The sequence below is a fragment of the Trichoderma breve genome, chromosome 1, assembly GCF_028502605.1.
Source record: "Trichoderma breve strain T069 chromosome 1, whole genome shotgun sequence".
NCBI classification, from domain to species: Eukaryota; Fungi; Ascomycota; class Sordariomycetes; order Hypocreales; family Hypocreaceae; genus Trichoderma; species Trichoderma breve.
In genome coordinates this window covers 1,295,671-1,314,818 of record NC_079232.1, presented here as the reverse complement: position 1 = coordinate 1,314,818, position 19,148 = coordinate 1,295,671, and the positions used below count along the sequence as shown (strand labels likewise).

The 19,148-nt window shown below is 52.2% G+C and overlaps 5 protein-coding genes across 5 annotated transcripts; 2 read left to right on the top strand and 3 right to left on the bottom strand.

The window, feature by feature from the left end:
- Positions 1–624: 624 nt before the first annotated feature.
- On the bottom strand, positions 625–2,904 carry T069G_00431 (uncharacterized protein; the record flags this gene model as incomplete). The annotated part of the gene is made up of 3 exons (XM_056167641.1): positions 625–774; positions 997–1,359; positions 2,338–2,904. 3 exons carry the CDS (start codon positions 2,902–2,904, stop codon positions 625–627), a joined length of 1,080 nt encoding a protein of 359 aa, XP_056032957.1.
- Positions 2,905–3,356: 452 nt separating this feature from the next.
- T069G_00430 (hus1-like protein domain-containing protein) lies at positions 3,357–4,974 on the top strand (the record flags this gene model as incomplete). Its single annotated transcript, XM_056167640.1, has 5 exons — positions 3,357–3,399; positions 3,688–3,801; positions 3,877–3,982; positions 4,051–4,888; positions 4,948–4,974. 5 exons carry the CDS (start codon positions 3,357–3,359, stop codon positions 4,972–4,974), a joined length of 1,128 nt encoding a protein of 375 aa, XP_056032956.1.
- Positions 4,975–5,348: 374 nt separating this feature from the next.
- On the bottom strand, positions 5,349–11,011 carry T069G_00429 (sec23-binding domain of sec16 domain-containing protein; the record flags this gene model as incomplete). Its single annotated transcript, XM_056167639.1, has 5 exons — positions 5,349–5,469; positions 5,512–5,618; positions 5,667–5,932; positions 6,007–6,208; positions 6,275–11,011. The coding sequence occupies 5 exons, from the start codon at positions 11,009–11,011 to the stop codon at positions 5,349–5,351; spliced, it is 5,433 nt and encodes a 1,810-aa protein (XP_056032955.1).
- A 2,273-nt stretch (positions 11,012–13,284) lies between these two features.
- Positions 13,285–17,352, top strand: T069G_00428 (haloacid dehalogenase-like hydrolase domain-containing protein; the record flags this gene model as incomplete). Its single annotated transcript, XM_056167638.1, has 3 exons — positions 13,285–16,668; positions 16,738–17,147; positions 17,235–17,352. The coding sequence occupies 3 exons, from the start codon at positions 13,285–13,287 to the stop codon at positions 17,350–17,352; spliced, it is 3,912 nt and encodes a 1,303-aa protein (XP_056032954.1).
- A 235-nt stretch (positions 17,353–17,587) lies between these two features.
- On the bottom strand, positions 17,588–18,889 carry T069G_00427 (oxidoreductase FAD-binding domain-containing protein; the record flags this gene model as incomplete). The annotated part of the gene is made up of 2 exons (XM_056167637.1): positions 17,588–18,028; positions 18,119–18,889. 2 exons carry the CDS (start codon positions 18,887–18,889, stop codon positions 17,588–17,590), a joined length of 1,212 nt encoding a protein of 403 aa, XP_056032953.1.
- Between the last annotated feature and the right edge of the window lie 259 nt (positions 18,890–19,148).

Genomic DNA, 19,148 nt, shown 5'->3' with positions numbered 1-19,148 from the left:
GGAAGCTTCCAGCTAAAGTCCGATACCCTTTGTTCTTGGGCAAATGGCTGTAGGTCTGGAGTACAGAGTACGTGCTAGCTGCCCAAAGTTGTGATATCCGCGTCCTGGCATATGGGTCGTTGATCTCTCACATCTTGGTATCTCAGACCCAGGGTATCATCCCTTGCGTGCCTACGATATACTCCTGGCGAAGGTACCAAGCAAGTATACGAGTACTCCGTATATCCCATGGAAGCCTTCATTTATATCTGTGCTGTGAGACCCTCCATTACTTTACCGATAAGAAAAAGCGACGATATGCCATATGCTCAAGGTGCCTAGGTCTATCACCAATACCACCTCCCAAGTATGTACCTTAGTAATATCTACATAATAATCCCGATACCTCAAACGACTGTATATCAGTCCATGGGTAATTAAATGTACCTGTATATCACTCGCAATCCCGTCATCATCCATCGATTCAATAAATCCCCCGTTCCCCTTCCCTAAACCGCCTAGCCCCCAGCGGTGGCCCGGCCCTGCAAGTGCTCAACTGCTGGTCGCCGGGCTCTTTAGCGTCTCCGGGGTACGTACTTGCAGGCAGCCTGTCTGTACATGTCCCAAGTACCAAGTACCGAGTACTCAGAACTCCATGTCAAAGCCATCATTCTGGAATTGAGTCTCAGCCATCGCCATCCCAGAGTCGTCAGCTCGAATCTTAAAGATCCGCCCCTTATAAAGCGCATTCAGCTTGCTTTGCTCCATGGCTAGGTAGGGGTCGGCCCTGTCGCCCTATCGTCAGTATTGCTTCGACGAGCACGGCGGCCACCCGCAGCCGGCGACACATCATCGCATCGCCTGTAACAAAAGGGAAGAAAAGAGACACATCAAAGACAAAATGGGCGACACACTAGGCGGTATCAAAGTAAGCCTCACCCTCCCGAGAAACAAACCAAAAAAAGAAACAATCGAAGGATAGCTCGAAATCCCGACTTGAATGCGCCCGCGACTAACGCGCCGCGTGCCGCAAAACCACAGATACTCGTCATCCCCGCCGTCATCTCGCTCATCCTCTTCCTCCTCCTCACCTTCGTCGTCGTGCCCTGCTGGCGCCGCTACCGCGCCCGATACAGCCAGTATCTGCCCATCGACGCAATATCCGAGCACACGACCTCCTGGCGATACCGCATCACCAACCGCATCGTCCGCATCGCTAGCCTCCCCTTCCGATGGCGGCGAGATAGGGACATCGCCATGGCCGGCGGCATTCCAGATCGCGACCTCGAGGAGGGCGAGGAGCTGGAGGACATAGACGAGGACATTGCCCAGGTGCTCGATGCCCTGGCCCGGTCCAGGCGGCCGGACAACGAGAGACGCCTAAGCCGGGAGTAAGTCCCATTGGCGGCCATATGCATTTCGTTTTCGTTCTGTGCTTCGTGCCAGGCTGACTGTATATAAGGCTAGAGGAGGGATTTATAGACGACAGCAGCGATTCAGACTCGGATTAACACGAAAGTTTGCTGAAGAGATGGATAAAAGAGAAGCGCAAGGGAAACATGTCATTATAATACATCTAGAGATATCACGCCATCTTCTGGCAATCAAGGGGTTTACCTGCTCCAAAGGCATAATCGAAGGCCGAAGGGGCCCGTACAATCACCAGGGCACTACTGGCGACTCATCCAAGACGGCCTCGTACCGAGTGTGCTTCAAGAGTAAAGACACACGAGTAGCCTCACATACCATCTGCCTGACGTTTCGATACTGGGTATAAGTTGGCGCCAAATGCGATTGACGATTCAGCACAGTTGGATAATAGCCGCTTCCTTGTATTTCTATTAGATATGTATAACACCATCTATCGACTTTAGTAGAAAAGACCTGCTTATGCTGTCCCCTAAACACTCCATACTATAACAAAACGCTCGCTCCGCTCTTCAATGCAGAAAATCAGATGCTGTCCTCTGGGTATCTTGTGGCCGGTCTAAAGCTCGAAAAGAGATGAAATCATGGCGTGTCGCTGAAACTGGCTGTGCAATTTAAAAGACAAAACCAAAGAGAATGAAGATCCCTGAATGCCGCCGCTGTGCGCTTCGTCGCTATCCCAGACGTGAATAATGTACCGCCATCAGAGTTAAAGAGTTTCTCAACCTTGAGATACCTTTAATGCCCCATCTTTCTCGACATTTTTAAGACGTGATCCCACTCATCACGGGTGTAATGGGCCGTTCCTCCGCCACAACGCCTGCATATATACATGACGTTTGAACCGTCGGTTACATATACCCCTCCTACAAATACCACGGGTCCATTTGCTGGATTCCCCCCCAAAAAAGCTCCTGTAGCTGCACGTACGGGTGAATCGCCCATCGGGCTACCAGGCTGTGTTACGGGAGTTGCAACATTGGGAAAGCTGGATTGTATCGAGTCGTCCGAACGTGTTTCCGAACTCTCATCGCTATCTGCGAGACTCCTCCGTGGTCGGACAAAGGGGTTATCAAAATTGGGAGGGAGAGCCTGGATGATATCACCCATCTCTTGCTGGTCGTCATATAGAAGATGCTCGGCCGGGATTCCAAGAGTTGTTCCGGTTGGAGATCCCGGGGGAGTGAACTCTTCTTGGGCCCTAATGGTGAGTTGGTGGTGCCTAAATTCGGAGGAAACAGTCCTACGAACGCGAACACCTTCAACCGGCGAGAATGACGTAGGATCATGAAGTAAATATGTAGGCCGAGGGGGTGTTTCTTGCCTGATGGCGCGCCTGATCATGATTTCCCTGCGGCTGAGTTCCAAGCGACTGAACAAGTTTTCCCTGCTACCGGATTCAAGATCTTGCTGAGTCGTATCACGGTTTCTCCCCAGACGCGTCCATGATGTAGTGATATGGTCCCTGACGGATCGGCCAAAGTCCCTGATCCTCATTGCTGTTTTTTCCAATTGTTGGCTGGCAGAAACGATTGTGTGGTAGCTCCCAGAGCGAGACTGGAGATGAAGACGAGACATACAGACTATTGTATGATGCAGATAAGAGATGGCTGTTTGGAATGAAAGTGTGATCATGTTTATATGAATGCGTTGCTGGATGTCAAGTCGAGAAATTTCAGGGTGGCAGATGCGGCGTGTACGCTCTATCTAAGCATAGTACGTTTCTCTTTTTCTCTTTCAGAGATGTAGCTGCCTCTTTGATGACAATGTTGGCTATCCAGTTTTATCACGGTAAGCTCGACTTGTGCGTGTTTGATACTCCAAAGTTTACTATGAATCAGCGACTTCCTTCTGGATAGGGCTGGTGCTTGCCTTCAATGGCAGCTCTTCTCTCGTTAAATGATCCATGACTTGAAATAATGTCTAGAAAGCTGTTTACTCAGCCCAAGATGACGTTTGCTATGCTCTTCTACTTGGGTTTGGAAGGTTCAGGTATTAGACGTCTGCTCGACGGGATGAAAGGTGATACTGTATGCATGTATTGTTGAAGTTTAGCTGCACCAGCCTGTTCATGTGCTTTGAAACGCTAGATCCGTTAATTCTATATTTTGGCATTACTATAAATACATCTTAATCCATTTTATTTTGCAAATCCAGAATCATAAAGACGTCCATTCTCACTTAAATAGATGAACACGTTGATGCACTGGGTAATCCTAGGCAGGTCCAGCTACTGTACTGTAGCGCTCGTTCCCCCCACTAACACCAGCTGAACTACAGCAACCGCCAACTTCAACCTGCTCCGTGAACTTGTCCATTTTCACGCCCCAGTCAACGACGTTCCCCCCAAGATGAGATTCCACAGCGATTTGAAAAACATTCGCACATTTGCCAGTGAGTTCATCTTCACCACAGAAACCCCATCATCATCGTGAATGAATTCAACTAACCGTCTTCACCCTCACAAAGAACTCACGGCCGCATTCTCCGCCTTGGAGAAGCTGGTATGGCTGCGCCTGAGCGATGACACGGCGCACTTCACCGTCGTGCCGGACACGGGATCCCAAATCTGGTCGTAAGGCATCACCTTCATTGTTCTTTCTCTCCGTTACTAAATGAAATGCCAACCTGTTTCTGCAAAAGGGCATTGCCAATGGACTTCCTCTTCGAAAACTGCACCATTCAGTCCGCCGAGCCAGGCAACACCATCAACCTGGAACTCTCTCTTCAGCCACTCCATCGCGCCCTGAAATCCGCCCAGAACAGCATCTCAGCTTCTCTGCGCCTCACCAAGAAGAAGGGCGTGCCTGTGCTATCCATGACTATCACCACTACTACATCCAGGCCGTCCCACGGAAATGCACCTGCGCCCTCCAGACCATCTCACGACGATCCCTTTGGCGACGACGATGACTTTTCGTCAGCCCACCTCGAGACTTCTCTACGGAGAGAGCACGAGAAGATTATTACCCAGGATATTCCCATCCGAGTGCTCCATCCAGACACCGTTGCCTCGACCGTCCAGCCTGTTCTGCAAGAGCCTGATGTGCACATTCAGCTGCCGCCCCTGCTCCAGCTAAAGTCCATCTCGGACCGTTTCACCAAGCTCGCCCTTGCTTCCAACGGCTCCAACAAATCCCCCAGGCTCGAAATCAGCGCAAACATGCACGGCGGGCTGCGTGTGCGCATCGCCACCGAGACGGCAGACATCTCCAGCGCCTGGACGGATCTCGATAACCCGGAGCTAGATCCGGCCCAGCTCAGGGTCCCCATCGAGGATCACCCTAGTACGAAGTTTCGCGACCGTGGACCTGACTCTTGGGCTTCGATTTATGTCGATGGGAAGGACTGGAGCAGAGTCCTTAGTGCAGGTAGACTTGAGGGGAGAGTCATTGCATGCTTCTGCCATAATCACTCTTTGGTGCTGTACGTCTATATACCACATTATGACGATGCAGGTGGGGATGATGCAGTCCTAACGGCAAGTTTTGCTGTCTCCTATTTCACGTCTTTCATGTATAAGCTAACCTCCAGCCTTAGTATCATGTCCAAGCATACACTGCATAAGGCAGCAGGTGAATGGCGACGGTATAAACAGGCGCAAAGGTATTTGGGGGCTTTCACGGCGCACTTCAAAAGATAGGGGATCAAATGCTCTTTTTTTATTTTTGCTAGTCTCATCCAAGATATCCAAAAAATGTTGCGTAGTCATGTATATCTGCATCAGTCATCCTCTCGTTCTCTCATGCCATCATTCCACCGTTCCAAAACTTCGTCTCAAGTAAAAAAACAAGCCCCAGCCAACAATTATTACAGTACCATGACGTCCAATCCTATAATACAATACTACCACCGGCTGTTGTTGATAAAGAAACAGATTCTGTGCTCAATGCAAGATGAAGAATGAAAGAAACACTGGACATTCTATAAGTTTGTTGTTTTCACTTGGCCATGACATCAACATAACGCCCAGCCTTCCTAGCTTTCTTCTGCCCTGGTTTGCGAGGCCCAGCGCTCAACAAGTCATCGATGCTGCTGGCATTGCTCATGCTCGTAGTAGGTCTGCTAGAGGGCTTGCTATCGGTGCTCGCGCCAGACATGGACCGCAGCATCGGCGGCGCACTAAGACTCTCCTGCGACGGAGCTCTGTTGAGGACTGCCGGCGGAGCCAAAGTCCCAAAGCCAGATGACGGAGGAACGCTGGATCGGCCCTGTGCAGGAGGCGGCGTGAACTGTCTGAGCGGAGGGGTTCCGCTGACGGATCGGGGGCTGCTGCTGGCCTTGGGGGGCGGGGGAGTGGCCGACTTTGCTTCGACCTGCTCGGCTCCGGGCTTCTTGTTGACCCATCGCTTGAGCTCTGGGTCATATACGAAGCTGCTCGCTTCACCGAGCTTGGCCTTGATAGGTTTGCCGGGGGACGAGGACGAGGCCTCTCCAGGGCTTCCGGCTTCCTTTTTGCTACCTCCGAACCAGCTGGAGAAACCCCATCCTTTCTTGGCCTGCGCAGCTTCGGCGGCGCGTCTCGCTGTTAACAGTTAGCACAAATAGTTTTATGATTTCATAAAAGAATGGAGTAGTGAGAGGAACAAAGACACTTACCATCTTCTTCTGCGGCCTTGCGGAACATCTCTTCATTCTCACGATCCTTTTCCGCCTTGGATTTCTCTTTAGGCTGAGGGGCTGAGAAATCATCATCGTCGTCATCCATGAAGCTCTTCTTCTTAGGCTTGGGTTCATCATCGTCTTCTTCTGCAGATGGCCCAACTCCGGGTTCGTACGACGGCGGTTCATACCCATAAGGCTGGAATGACGGAGGCTCATAGCCGCTTGATGGAGGTTCATAACTGTTTGATGGAGCTCCAGTTACGCCATCATTTTTGTCTTCAGGTTCCAATGCAGATGTGTTCGTTGGAGGTTCATATCCGTAGGAAATAGGCTGGTATCCTTGGGTAGAGGGGCCTGCCGCTGATCCTTCAGAGAGCGGCTGCGATGAGGCTGATTCTTGATGTCCGTATGGCTGATATCCGGTGTACCCTTCATTTTTAAGGATAGGAGTCATCGGCTGGAAGCCTGATGATGCAAATCCATTGCTGTGAGGTGGAGAGCCAGCAAGAGAGGGGGAAACACCGTATGTGCTAGTATTGTACTCGTTCGAGTTCCGTCCACCCTGAGGGAATGACGCCGACACCGGTGGTGATTCGGCGCCATACGTAGGCTGAGAGGTGGCAGGGGCGTATCGAGACAACGCTGACGACAGGGCCGATGTTGCGGCGGGAGCGCCAGCCCCAGGGTAGCTGGGGGAGCTGATGCCCAAAGTGTCAAAATTGGAAACAGATGGAGAGCGGCTCATTGATGGGGTTCCGATGCGGGCAAATGGACCGCTTTCCTCATTTGGCGTTCCGTTGGTGCCATCAGGTTCGTCCCCGGCAACAAACTTGTTGAATCTGTTCCACATACTGTCTGACACCTTGTTCATGGTAGGCTTGGACATCCATGAGGAGGATTCTTCCTTTGGTGCCTGTTTCAAGCGTATCATGAAGTCGTCGACAGCCGCTTCCAGCAGCTGGTGGTGATAGGGCGATCTCTTTGTCTGAGAAGATATCGCCGTAAGAATGGCATCGCAATACTGGAGAGCCCTGTCCCGGAAGCCGTATTCAGCCAATGTGATGGCGTGGTGAAGTTTATAGGCTGCCAGGTGAGGAGCGCCAGCGGCTGCTGAAGCGGCGCCTGAAAGAGAAAGGCCGTACTCGTAAACCTCGCTGAGTTGCAGAGCTTCCGTATCCTTGGCGATTTGGTGCGAGTTCTGGCGATGGTCTGATCCCAACAAGACAAAATCGACGTTTGGATCATCGAAACCACCATACACAGATATCTGCCTGCTGAACATGAAACAGATGTGAGCTGCTTCAGCTCTTCCGTAGCTAGACAGCAGCTTGCCCAAGGCATTCAGCCCGCGAATGTCATCGGCACTGCGATTGCTCAAAACGAGAGTCAAAGTCTCCCTCCACTTGTCCAAACCTTCCATAGAGTCCTTGGCCGGCTGGGAAGATGATCCTGTCGAGACCAGCTGCAAGCCGGCACGGGCATGCACGGGAACTAGCTCATCAACGCAATCGTCATAATTACCAGACAGGATTTTGTATAGAGCCGCAAGAGACTCATTATTCTGGCCAGGGTGGTTGACTTCCTTGCGGACAAACTCCTGCGCAACACGCTTGTACAGGTCGGGCGAGACTGTGTGGGAAATGAGCATGGCGTGCCCCCATAAACGCTTGTCGACCGCGGCCCAGACAGCAGTTTCACGATCACCTTTGAGAAGGGAATGGCGAATCTGTTCCATGGTAGCAGAATCGGCGCCATCAGCCTGCATTGACGTCAATGAAGTGCCATTGATACTGATGGTTGGATCGGTCGGAAATAGAGCATCGTTTTCCGCAGTTGGCGTAATAGTCCCTGGGGAGAGAACATCTCGGACAGCCTTCTCCGCTGCAGGGTTGCCTTCCAGCACACCGTCATACTCGACAAATACGCGAAGTATCCTCCACAGCAACAGGCGCTCAATAGCCCGTTTCGCCTCGTAAGAAAGCTGTGGGTGGAAGGACACGTCTGGCAATTCCTTTGCCAAGCTTTCGATTCCAGCACTTAACCACGCAAGCACCTCTTTCTTCTTCGATTTGCCCTTCAGTGGGCCAGGGAACTTGGCCAGGCGGTCCTGCAAAGACTCAATGTCCTTGATATTCCGCACCCTGACTTCTCCTGGAGATCGCAACATCGACGGTGTCGTTTGGTTCATGACATATCTCGGAATGCTTTTGGGGAAAGAAGTAACTACTGTTCCGCCAACTCCCCAAGAAATAATAGGAACACCTTGCCATCTCTGGAGAGGGTCCTGTTCCCGTCCATCGGTGGGAGCAATCATGCTCATAGCCTGATATGTAGAGCGAGGCTGGGTGATGGGCGCATATGCAGTTTTGGTAGCTGGAGGAGACGCAGGCGAATGCGAAGATGAAGGTCGACGAGCGTGCTCTAAAGGCTTCGGGCCATACTGGCCACCTCGAGTAGCCCCAGGAGATTGCGTCTGAGCTCGCGGGGGTGGAACAAACCCTGGTTGGGTTGAAGGTAAACCGCTAGGTATGTAACCAGAACCTGGCCTTTTAGGGGGTGATAAGGTAGCCTGAGCTGAAGGAGTGGGCAAGGGCGGTGGCGAACGGGTCGCACTGAGAGATTGGTCGTCTTCCTCCTCAACCTCGCGGGTGGGAGGGAGAGAGGCAACACGGGTCAGTCTTGGTTCGTACGAGGAACTAGCTCGTCGCTCAGTGTGAACAACTTCTCCATTGACACCATGTGGCTTGTCACTGCTAATCTCGAAATGTGCCAACGGGCTAGAAGTCCGCGGAAGGTGAGGTAGGACTGCCTGAGGTGGTGTGGCCGAGACCGCGGGAGCATATGCAGCAGTTGGATGGGATGCAGGTGGTGCTGGAGAATACCGGCTGGCCGGTGGTGGCGCACTTTGACTGACAGTTCCCTGGGGAGGAGGAGCTGGGGAGTATCTGGATGCGTTGGCGGCCGGTGAAGGCAGAGGGCCACTTGGCGATTGAAGGGGCGCATAAGGGCTGACTCGCTCAGGAGCCACAAGATTCACCTTGGCGACCGAACTTGGAGGAGCAGCAGGCGGAATCTGAGTTGCCATGGGAGGACTCAGGGGAGACGGCCCATGGGGGGAGGTTGCCAGCGCATATGGGTTGGGGGAAACAGCTCTGGTGCTCTGTCTAGAGATCGAACGCGGCCTGGGTGCAGTCGGCAAGTCCTCGAAGAAACTTGACGACTTGTGCCGCAGAAGAGGCGATTTCTGAATACCGCCTGGAGGCGCCGTCTCAGTCGCGCTCATGCTGGCGCTTCGCGGTGGGGGTGGAGGCTGCAGTGAAGAATTGTTGTCCAGCTGTAGCTGCTGCAGGCTGGCTCGTTTCCTAGGCTTCACGGTGGAAGTAACCAAATCTGATGGGAGATCATAAGGCGACGAATAGCCTCCCTTGGACTTGTCGGCAAAGCTCTGGGCTCTAGGCGAATCTGACACCTGTTGCGCGGGAGGATGAGGAGGAGCTTGGCCGTATTGCGGCGCAGCTTGGAATGCCGGCACCTGGGGAGAAGGTACACCATAAAACGACGGCTGTGATGGCGTCGTGACAGGTGTATAGGCAGAAGCGGCGGATGTCGACCGTTGCTGGGTAGGCGCGTATGTAGTAGGCGCAAAAGCAGGCGTTGACACCACACTACTAGCTTGTGAGCTCAGCGGTGCGGTCTGAGTTGGCGGTGGTGCGTCATCAAGATCATCCAGAAGACCTTCATCATCGCTGCCCAAGAACGCAGCGGCATCCACCTCTTCTTTTTCTTCTGCCGTCGTGTTTTCAATAAGGAAATCATCACCATCATCATCGCTAGCGAAGGCTTGTTCCCACTTTGACGAAAGATCCTGGCCTGAAGGAGCTCCTGTTTCGTTCGTATTACCATGTCCCTCGAGCGGATTTGGCTTCTCAATCTCATGACCACGCGGTGAGATAAGGTCTTCTTCATCCCACTCAGGCGTCTCCTCAAGCGTGGGTTGGTGAGAGAAAGGCTCTACGCTGGCAGCTGCCAAGACTTGCATCGTCGATTTCCGCTGCAACGACGGGATTTCATCTGCCCTGTTCGCAGCATCTTCTCCAGACTGGTTGATTTGGGTGAAGAAGTCGTCATCCTCGTTGTCATCATCAAAAGAGGGGATATGGGCATTTTCGCCACTGGCTGCGGCATCAGGTTCGACGTGCGAATGAGGTATCAGTGGAACTCCCTCCTCGAATCGCGCTTCGGATTCTGCATCCTCCGACCATTGTATGTCTCCGCCGATGGATCTAGACGGCGCATGCCCGCGGTGTGAATCTTTCGCAGGCTCAGACGTCGAATCCAAGCCGGCCTGAGGTTGCGCTTCGGCTTGATACTCTTCTTCTTCAACGTGGACATCTCTCTCTGTCTCTTCCAGCACATCAAGCGCCTGATTCGATGGCAGATGTACATCGTCGATACGCTCTGGGTCCTCCGCCATCAGAGGCACTACAGGGAAAGAATTCGTTCTGTCGGATGGGGACATGAATTTGAAAGGATCTGTGTCGGTCCTTGAGAGGGTCCACTCGGTTTCGTCGTTATCGCTAAAACTGACTTCATGAGAGGTCCGAGCAAAGGACATGGAGCTTGAATGCTGCGCAGTACGGGTAGTGGTCGCAGCCGCATCTCCATTGGCATCTCCTTCTTTTTCTGCCACGGGCTCCAAAGGCTCTGGGGTGGTCTCAGCAGCTCCGTGGTGCGGCTCGGGGTCCTCCGAAGCTAGCCCAGCATCGCCCTCAACATCGCCACCAAGAGAATAAGCCTGGTCTTCGGTATCGCGCCCGCCCTCATGATGATCCAATCCCACCGGCTCTTCTTCAGGTGTCAGGTCATGGCCTTGGGTCTCGGACAAGGGCTCCGCAGATGCTGCTAGTATTGTGTGGTCGTTGTGGTCTGCTGGAACATCATGTATGCTATTTGGCATCAGTGCCGGATTCCATGATGAGGTGAGCGGCTCGCTGGCCATGATCAATTGAACGCCGGAAGGAACAGCTCCTCGCGAGCAAGGCGCGAATCGGAAGCTTCTACACAGGCCAAGGATTGTCAGCAAGCGAAGCGAAGACGATGGAGACGCAAGCCTAGGTTCGGATATCGGAGCTGTTCAAGGTGCGCGCGAAGTCAAAGACACAAGCAAAAGCAGCAGTAGGTACCTTGTACAGGAATGAATCGAGGAAAGAGATGCGGACGGTTTAGACGGAGATCATGATCGGTAGCAAGGGCAACATATAAACCGCAGAACGGATATCAGATGGAGAAGACAAGGGCCAGTTGGCACGTAATGCTTGGAGAGAATCAGGAGTAGAAGCCACTGAGCACGGGCGTACTGTGTACAGGTACTAACCTTTGCGCTAGCGGAAGCGTGGGAAAATACCTGACAGAGGTACTCGCGCGGGTGGTGCAATGTGTTCCTTGCCTCTCTTGGTACAGTAGTGGTCTACCAACGTCACATTCCCGCCGAGACAAATGGACGACGCGGTGGGCTGCCGGGGCTTAGCCGGCGCAACATCCCACCTTCGCCAGCATCGCGAGGAATGTTTGCTTTAAACAAAGATCCCATGATACGCGGATTCTCCTCCGCTGGTAGATTCTTTATGCTATATTCGCCCTACTATACTCTGTGCTTGCAGCAGGATTTCCCAGTGGCAAACACAAATACTGCTCCCAACAATCCATGCGTATTGACCCTGGGTCTGACAACATATTGTAACTGTACACCTCGGAGAACGGAACACCGTCTTACCCACAGGGCCGCTTCTGATATCCTCAACCATATCTGGCCACCTGCCTGCTGAGGCCAGGTTTCACAATCGCCGCGTCCCCACGTTGTCAGCTTTTATCCTCGCCATGGCCATGTCTATGTCTGCAAGCTAGGATTCAGCCGGGGAGTCTGAGCATGGGCAGTTGCAAAGCCCGGCTCTCTGAGTCAAACTTTGCGAAGCCCCGCGATTCTCGGGTTGTGTTTTTAACCTGCACTCACTATACAACATCCCTGTGCCACGGGATCGATCCCCGCAGTAGCTCGAGATGCGATGGCCCTCATCAGGAAGGTCTTATTGGCAGCCGACTGACATGTGGTGATTCTCTGTCCATTCGGTGCTGCTATCGCAAACTGCATGCATGATGGCGCTGCTACGTCGTGTGTAAGTGTGCATGTATTACACCGTAGCTCTGGCGGGGGAATCAGCAGCGGCATGGCCCAAACAAGGCCTGCGTTGACTCGGCTGCAGATGCTAGAGTAGAAATGACACGTACGCCGTAACCAAGATTTCTATTTGGCCAGCTCTTCGCCACTCTAAGTAAGTCATGGATGGCTCTTTGTTCTGGCTTTCAAGGCCTTGCAGCTATGAAGCATGCTAGCTGTAGCAGCGGCAAAGAGAGATCACAGGAGATGGAAATTGGTCGACATAAAGGCTAAGGACCTCGCATTGAAGCTATTTTGGGTGAGTTGCTTCCGCCGCGCCTCATTAAAGTTGTAAACACGTTGTCCGAATTCAACGCGGAGTTAATCTTGTAATCTGTACTTATTCCCACTTGATCCGAGCGTTGCTCAAGGATGCCTAAAGGCTAGACAAAGACATGTGATGGCGGCTTCGGCTTCTAGATGACGTGCGATACCGCATTGAAACTGTTATCCATGCACAGCAATGCAGCTACTAGTGCTAGATAGTGTTGTATTACATACTGTAGTCGAATCAACATAAACTGTGCCAATCGTAAGTATAATTGCATCGAGACATGCTAAACATGAAACATCAACTTGTGTCGAGTTTCGCATCCATTGCAATCAATTCCTCTACGAATGTCGGGCTGTCTGTTAGCGCACGTGTGGCGCTGCGTAGGCGCCCCACCCAGGCTCTGACGAAATCCCCTGGCTCCGGGGCTTTAGCGCGAGGCCGCCTTACGTATCCCTTCTGTTTGGTCCGATACAAACAACGACACGATAGCTTCAGGAACTCTTGCTTTAACAGCAGAACCGCACATGGACAATCGCATATTCTTTTGAGAGTGCGCCAGCTATTGATACACTTATAAGGCCCTTTTGGGCGAGCACCGCGGCTATCCATCCAACACACCGAATAATGCTCTCCACCGCATTTCTCCGTCTACCGCTGTAATCCACTCCGATCTGCCTTTTTCTCCCCTCCCCCTGCTCAGGCACGCAGCATGAGCACCCGGCCGCGGTGGCAGCTCTCTCAGAACGCAACTCATCGCCGAGGCCCGGAATCAGCTTGATGCGGGATGCCTCCTTCACCCTCATACCAGTCGCCCGAGTCTCCGTCAAACGATTCCGACTCCGATCTCGATCTTGACATCCAAGAGCTCGACCCCATTTCAACAGAGCCAGCACGTGAAGTGCAACAGAACCATCCGGTAGAAGAACAGAGGGCTTCCAGAATAGCTCTAAGGAACTTGCGTATGGGTGGGCTGCGGCGCACAAAGCGAGATAGTGGATATGGAGACCTCGGTCGGAATCGCCAAGACTCAAACGAGCAAGAACAAGACTTAATAGAAGACCATGACGAGCACAGCTCTCGGCTCCATTGGTCTGAAGGAGGTGGAAATGGAGAGGACAATGCGCCCTTACTGGGCGATCAGGGCTCGCAGAGTCGAAAACCACCTACATCCGGACGTCTAAGCTCCGGCATACGACTACTTAGCTTCTTTTCGCGAAAGAAGCCCGATGACAGGGAAGCAGAAGAGCAGGCTGAGGATGACGACCCATTGTCTTCTCGAATGGTCGCCGTGGGCTCCATCCAAGCGTCTCGATTCCCGACCAACATCGTCTCCAATGCCAAGTATACGGCAATCACCTTCCTGCCGATAACACTATACAACGAGTTCTCATTCTTCTTCAACATGTACTTTTTGCTGGTTGCGCTATCCCAAGTGATACCAGCCCTCCGAATCGGCTATTTGTCTACGTACATTGCCCCACTCGCCTTTGTTCTTTGTATCACTATGGGAAAGGAAGCCTACGACGATATCGATAGACGGCGAAGGGACAATGAAGCAAATTCCGAAGAATATCATGTACTACAGTTTACGGAACCTGGAAATTACGCAAAGAGTTCAAGACCGCGCAAACCACTAAAATCAGAGACAGTCGGGCGCAAGGGCCGAAAGTCGCAAGCCGGGCGCCATGACCTTACCGATATCCAAGAGGATGGGGAACAACCCACTTCAGTTGTTCAGGAAATCAGCCGAAAGTCAAAGGATTTGCGCGTGGGTGACGTTCTCAAGCTTACCAAAGGCCAAAGAGTGCCAGCAGACGTCGTTATTCTACAGTGTCACTCAACAGAGGGAACTACGGTTGACTCATCCACTGAACCCGTCGAAGAGGAGGAAGAGGAGACGCTTCTCGCATTCGAAGAAGGGGAGTCTAGCTCCAGTGCCAAGGGCAAAGCGCCCGAAGCACCGGCATCCCAAGACGACGAAGCGAGCAAGGGCCCCTCTGGAGAAACATTCATCAGGACCGACCAATTGGACGGAGAGACGGATTGGAAACTGAGATTGGCGTCTCCGCTTACTCAGGGTATTGCTCTGGAAGAATTTGTCCGCCTTCGCATCACAGCCGGCAAGCCAGACAAGAAGGTTAACGAGTTTGTTGGAACGGTCGAGTTGATGGCTACCAGACAGGCGGCAACCAGCCAGCAAGTCACGTCGGACGGCGAAATGAGCAACGATGCCAGATCAGCAGCGTTGTCCATTGATAACACCGCTTGGGCCAATACTGTCATTGCCTCTCAGGGCACTACCTTTGCAGTCATACTGTACACCGGCCCGCAGACCCGATCCGCGCTTTCCACCTCTCCTTCTCGTTCAAAAACTGGCCTCTTGGAATATGAGATCAACTCTCTGACCAAGATCCTCTGTGCTCTCACGCTGGCCCTATCCGTCATACTCGTCGCCCTTGAGGGCTTCGAAAAGAGTGGCGAAAACGCTTGGTACATCAAGATCATGCGATTCCTTGTCTTGTTTTCGACCATTGTGCCAATCAGCTTGCGAGTAAACTTAGATCTGGGCAAGAGCGCCTTTTCACGATTCATCCAACGAGATCCAGGCATTCCAGGGGCGGTTGTGCGTACAAGCACTATTCCAGAGGATCTAGGACGGATCGAGTACTTGCTGAGCGACAAAACTGGCACATTGACCCAGAATGACATGGAAATGAAGAAGATTCATGTCGGAACCGTTTCATACGCCAATGAAGCTATGGATGAAGTCACCTCCTATGTCCGCCAGGCCTTTTATGTCCAGCCCACCACCGACCCATCATCTCACGGCACACTCATTACTCCTTCTTCAGCCATGTCTAATACCGTTAACATAGGGGCCACTCGCACACGTCGAGAAATCGGGTCTCGTGTACGGGATGTTGTGCTTGCTCTTGCGCTCTGCCACAATGTGACACCGACATCAGAAATTGAAGACGGCAAGGAGGTAACCTCGTACCAGGCATCTTCCCCAGATGAGATTGCTATTGTGAGGTGGACTGAATCTGTGGGACTAAAGTTATCGTACCGTGACCGCAAAGGAATGGTTTTGGAATCCACTGAGACTGGAAAGCCTGTTGTCAAAGTACGGATCCTTGACGTCTTTCCGTTTACATCCGAAGGCAAACGCATGGGAATCGTAGTCCAATTTCTCGACAACGTGCACGCCAACCCTGCTCTCGGCAACGGCGAAATCTGGTTCTATCAAAAGGGTGCAGACACTGTTATGAGCTCAATTGTGGCGGCAAACGACTGGCTCGATGAGGAGACGGCCAACATGGCACGTGAGGGACTGCGAACTCTTGTCGTCGGACGGAAGAAGCTCTCTCATCAGCAGTATCAGGAGTTTGCCTCTCAATATCACGAAGCCTCACTTTCCATCACGGGACGAGATGCCGGGATGCAGCGGGTCGTCTCACGCTACCTCGAGAGCGACCTGGAGCTGCTGGGCGTGACGGGCGTAGAGGATAAGCTTCAGAAAGACGTCAAGCCCTCGCTGGAACTGCTGAGAAATGCCGGTATCAAAATTTGGATGCTAACGGGCGACAAGGTTGAGACGGCAAGATGTGTTGCCATAAGCTCCAAGCTGGTTGCTCGAGGCCAGTACATTTACACCGTCGCAAAGCTCAACAGGAAGGACAATGCCCAGGAGCATCTGGACTTTTTGCGGAGCAAAACTGACGCCTGCCTACTGATTGACGGAGAGAGCCTGGCGCTCTTTCTGACGCACTTCCGCATCGAATTCATCTCTATTGCTGTTCTCTTGCCTACTGTGGTGGCTTGTCGATGCTCACCGACCCAAAAGGCCGAGGTTGCAAAACTCATTCGTGAATATACAAAGAAGCGAGTGTGCTGTATTGGTGATGGTGGCAACGACGTTTCCATGATCCAGGCCGCTGATGTGGGAGTCGGAATCGTCGGCAAGGAGGGTCGCCAGGCCAGTTTGGCAGCAGACTTTTCGATTGAGCAGTTTTGTCACTTGGTCAAGTTGCTGGTTTGGCATGGGCGGAACAGCTACAAGCGCAGCGCAAAGCTGGCTCAGTTTGTCATTCATCGTGGACTCATCATCGCCGTTTGTCAAACTATGTATAGTATAGCTCTGAAGTTTGAGCCTGAAGGCTTGTACAAGGTACGTGAAGCATGGGATTTGCAAAATTATTTGTTCGTTTGTTTGTTCTTTAACTAACGTGTGGCACAGAACTGGCTCATGGTTGGTTATGCCACCGTCTACACGGCGGCGCCCGTCCTATCTCTGGTACTAGACAAGGACGTAGACGAAGACCTGGCGAACCTCTACCCTGAGCTCTATAAGGAACTCACCTCTGGCCGGTCCCTGTCCTACCGCACATTCTTCGTCTGGGTTCTTGTGTCCATCTACCAGGGCGGCATGATCCAGGGCCTCTCGCAGATCCTGACCGAGGTAGACAGCAAGAGAATGGTGTCAGTCAGTTACACGGTGCTGGTGCTCAACGAGCTTCTCATGGTGGCGATTGAAATCACGACGTGGCATCCTCTGATGATTATAAGCATTGTGGGGACATTTATCTTTTACATTGGATCGATGCCTTTCCTGGGCGACTACTTTGACCTTGCATTTTTAATTACTTGGTGAGCCTTGTTCCTTCTTTCATACATTCGGGTCGTTGCCACCCTTTTTGGACTGAAGGCTAATATGAGTTTGTTTTTTCTCAATAGGGGATTCGTCTGGCGTGTTTTGGCCATTGGATCTATCTCTCTAATTCCGCCGTATGCAGGAAAGCTAATAAGCAGGACGATGAAGCCACCATCATATAGAAAGGTGCAGAATAGGTGATTTGAGCTATAGTTTTGCAGGTGTATAGGGGGCGTATTGGCGAGTTAGCGATTTTGTTATGTGTTGCATATATATATGCGACGTGCAAATAGAGGTTGCTGTTTTTTTGTTGTTATTCCACGCTCAGAGGGAACAAGGGGATTCAATAAATGGTGATGTTTTAACAGATCTATATCTTGAGCTTTCTTTGGCTATTCTACATGTTCTTTTTGCTATATTCTACGTATATACCTGGCTAGAGCTTCAGGACGAGCCAGTCGTCTGCCAAGCTCGGGTATCTTCTCTGAAGTTGAGCTGCTACGCCGCCCACCGGCCCTTGAACCTGCTGGCCACCGAGCCATCTTTTGGATCCAGCATAGTGAGCAATGAAGCCATCCGGGCCTGAAACCATGAAGAGGTTTTTCCCAGCTCCATGCCCGCATTTACAATCGTCTACCGAGGCGGGAGTCTCAAACTCGGACGTCAATTCTAACAATGCTGAGTCGTGTAGACGGCATCCGGAGCCTGTAATAGAACGGTTGGCTAAGAGACGTCGGTCTTGTGCCCCTGAGATGGCGTTTTGAAGATCAGCCTCACGGAACTGCGTCTGCTCCTCGTCAATGGCGACTTGTATTCGCAGTCGTTGGCCATACGTCGTCTTCATATCCCTCAGCTGCGTTGCTATTGGGCTAGGATCCTGCAGCTGGGAATGCAATTCCACCGGCTCGCTACTATTCGTAACCCAAAACTGCCACCACGAGGGCTGTTGCCGCACCGGGCCGCTGACCCGCTGCAGCTCCCCCCTCTTGCGTATCGCCCAGAGGAGATTTACTTGTGCATCCGGGTTCTTCTCCAACACTGCCTTGGCGACTTGCATAGCTGGGACGACGCCCGTGCCGCCAGCGAGGAAGACGATATTGTCCATGGCGCCGAGCCTCGCCGTGACGTCGAAGCCTACGTGAGGTCCTCTCAGCCAGACATCGTGGCCGACGCCGAGGCGGCTGAGGTAAGTCGACATTTCGCCGCCTCCTATGGCGCGCACGTAGAAGCGTAGAGATCCATCAGCCGGGTCCTCAGACTCTTGGGGAGGCAGAGGCGTGTAGTGGCGGGCGATTTGGACTTGGGGCTGCTTGAACTCGACGGACCAGAGGGGGTAGCGCCACGAGGATGTAGAAGGGGTGAGATACGGGAGAGAAGGATTTGGAGTGTGAGGCGAGATTGTGAAGATGAATGATGTTGGGGAAATGGCTTCTCGGGAGGTTATTGTGTAGGGGATGAAGGTTTCTGAGTTGAGGAGGGTGGGTTTAGAGGGTGAGGAGAAGTAGTAGATGGTGCCGCCGAGGATGGCTGTGGTGATGAAGATGGGGATTTTGCGTGATTTTTTAACGGGACGGGAGTGAGATTGAGATTGAGAAGCGGTGGAATATTGGCGGAGGCATCGTGTAGATGGTGATGCTGTTCTCGCCGTTGTTGAAAAGGCGCTTATGAGAGACTGAGACGTTTTGAGATGAAAGTGGTCGAGTCTTGCTGCCGAAAGAACGGCTCTCCGGCTTGACATTGGAGGGAATTGTCAATTGAAAAACGCCAATATTATAAATATGAGATGTAATGTATTCAATTGAATTTTGCTCAACTAACGAATTGTTTGCCGTACAGAGAAGCTTCATCAAGTAGTGAAAATCAGACAACGAAAAAAAGGTTGCAGGCGAGTCACGTGTTTAGCCTGCGTCCCGACTCTGTCCCTTCTGTGTAAGTGAATGACCGGATCCCATCAACCACCTTATAAGATTCACCGATATAATATGCTTCCCCCAAAA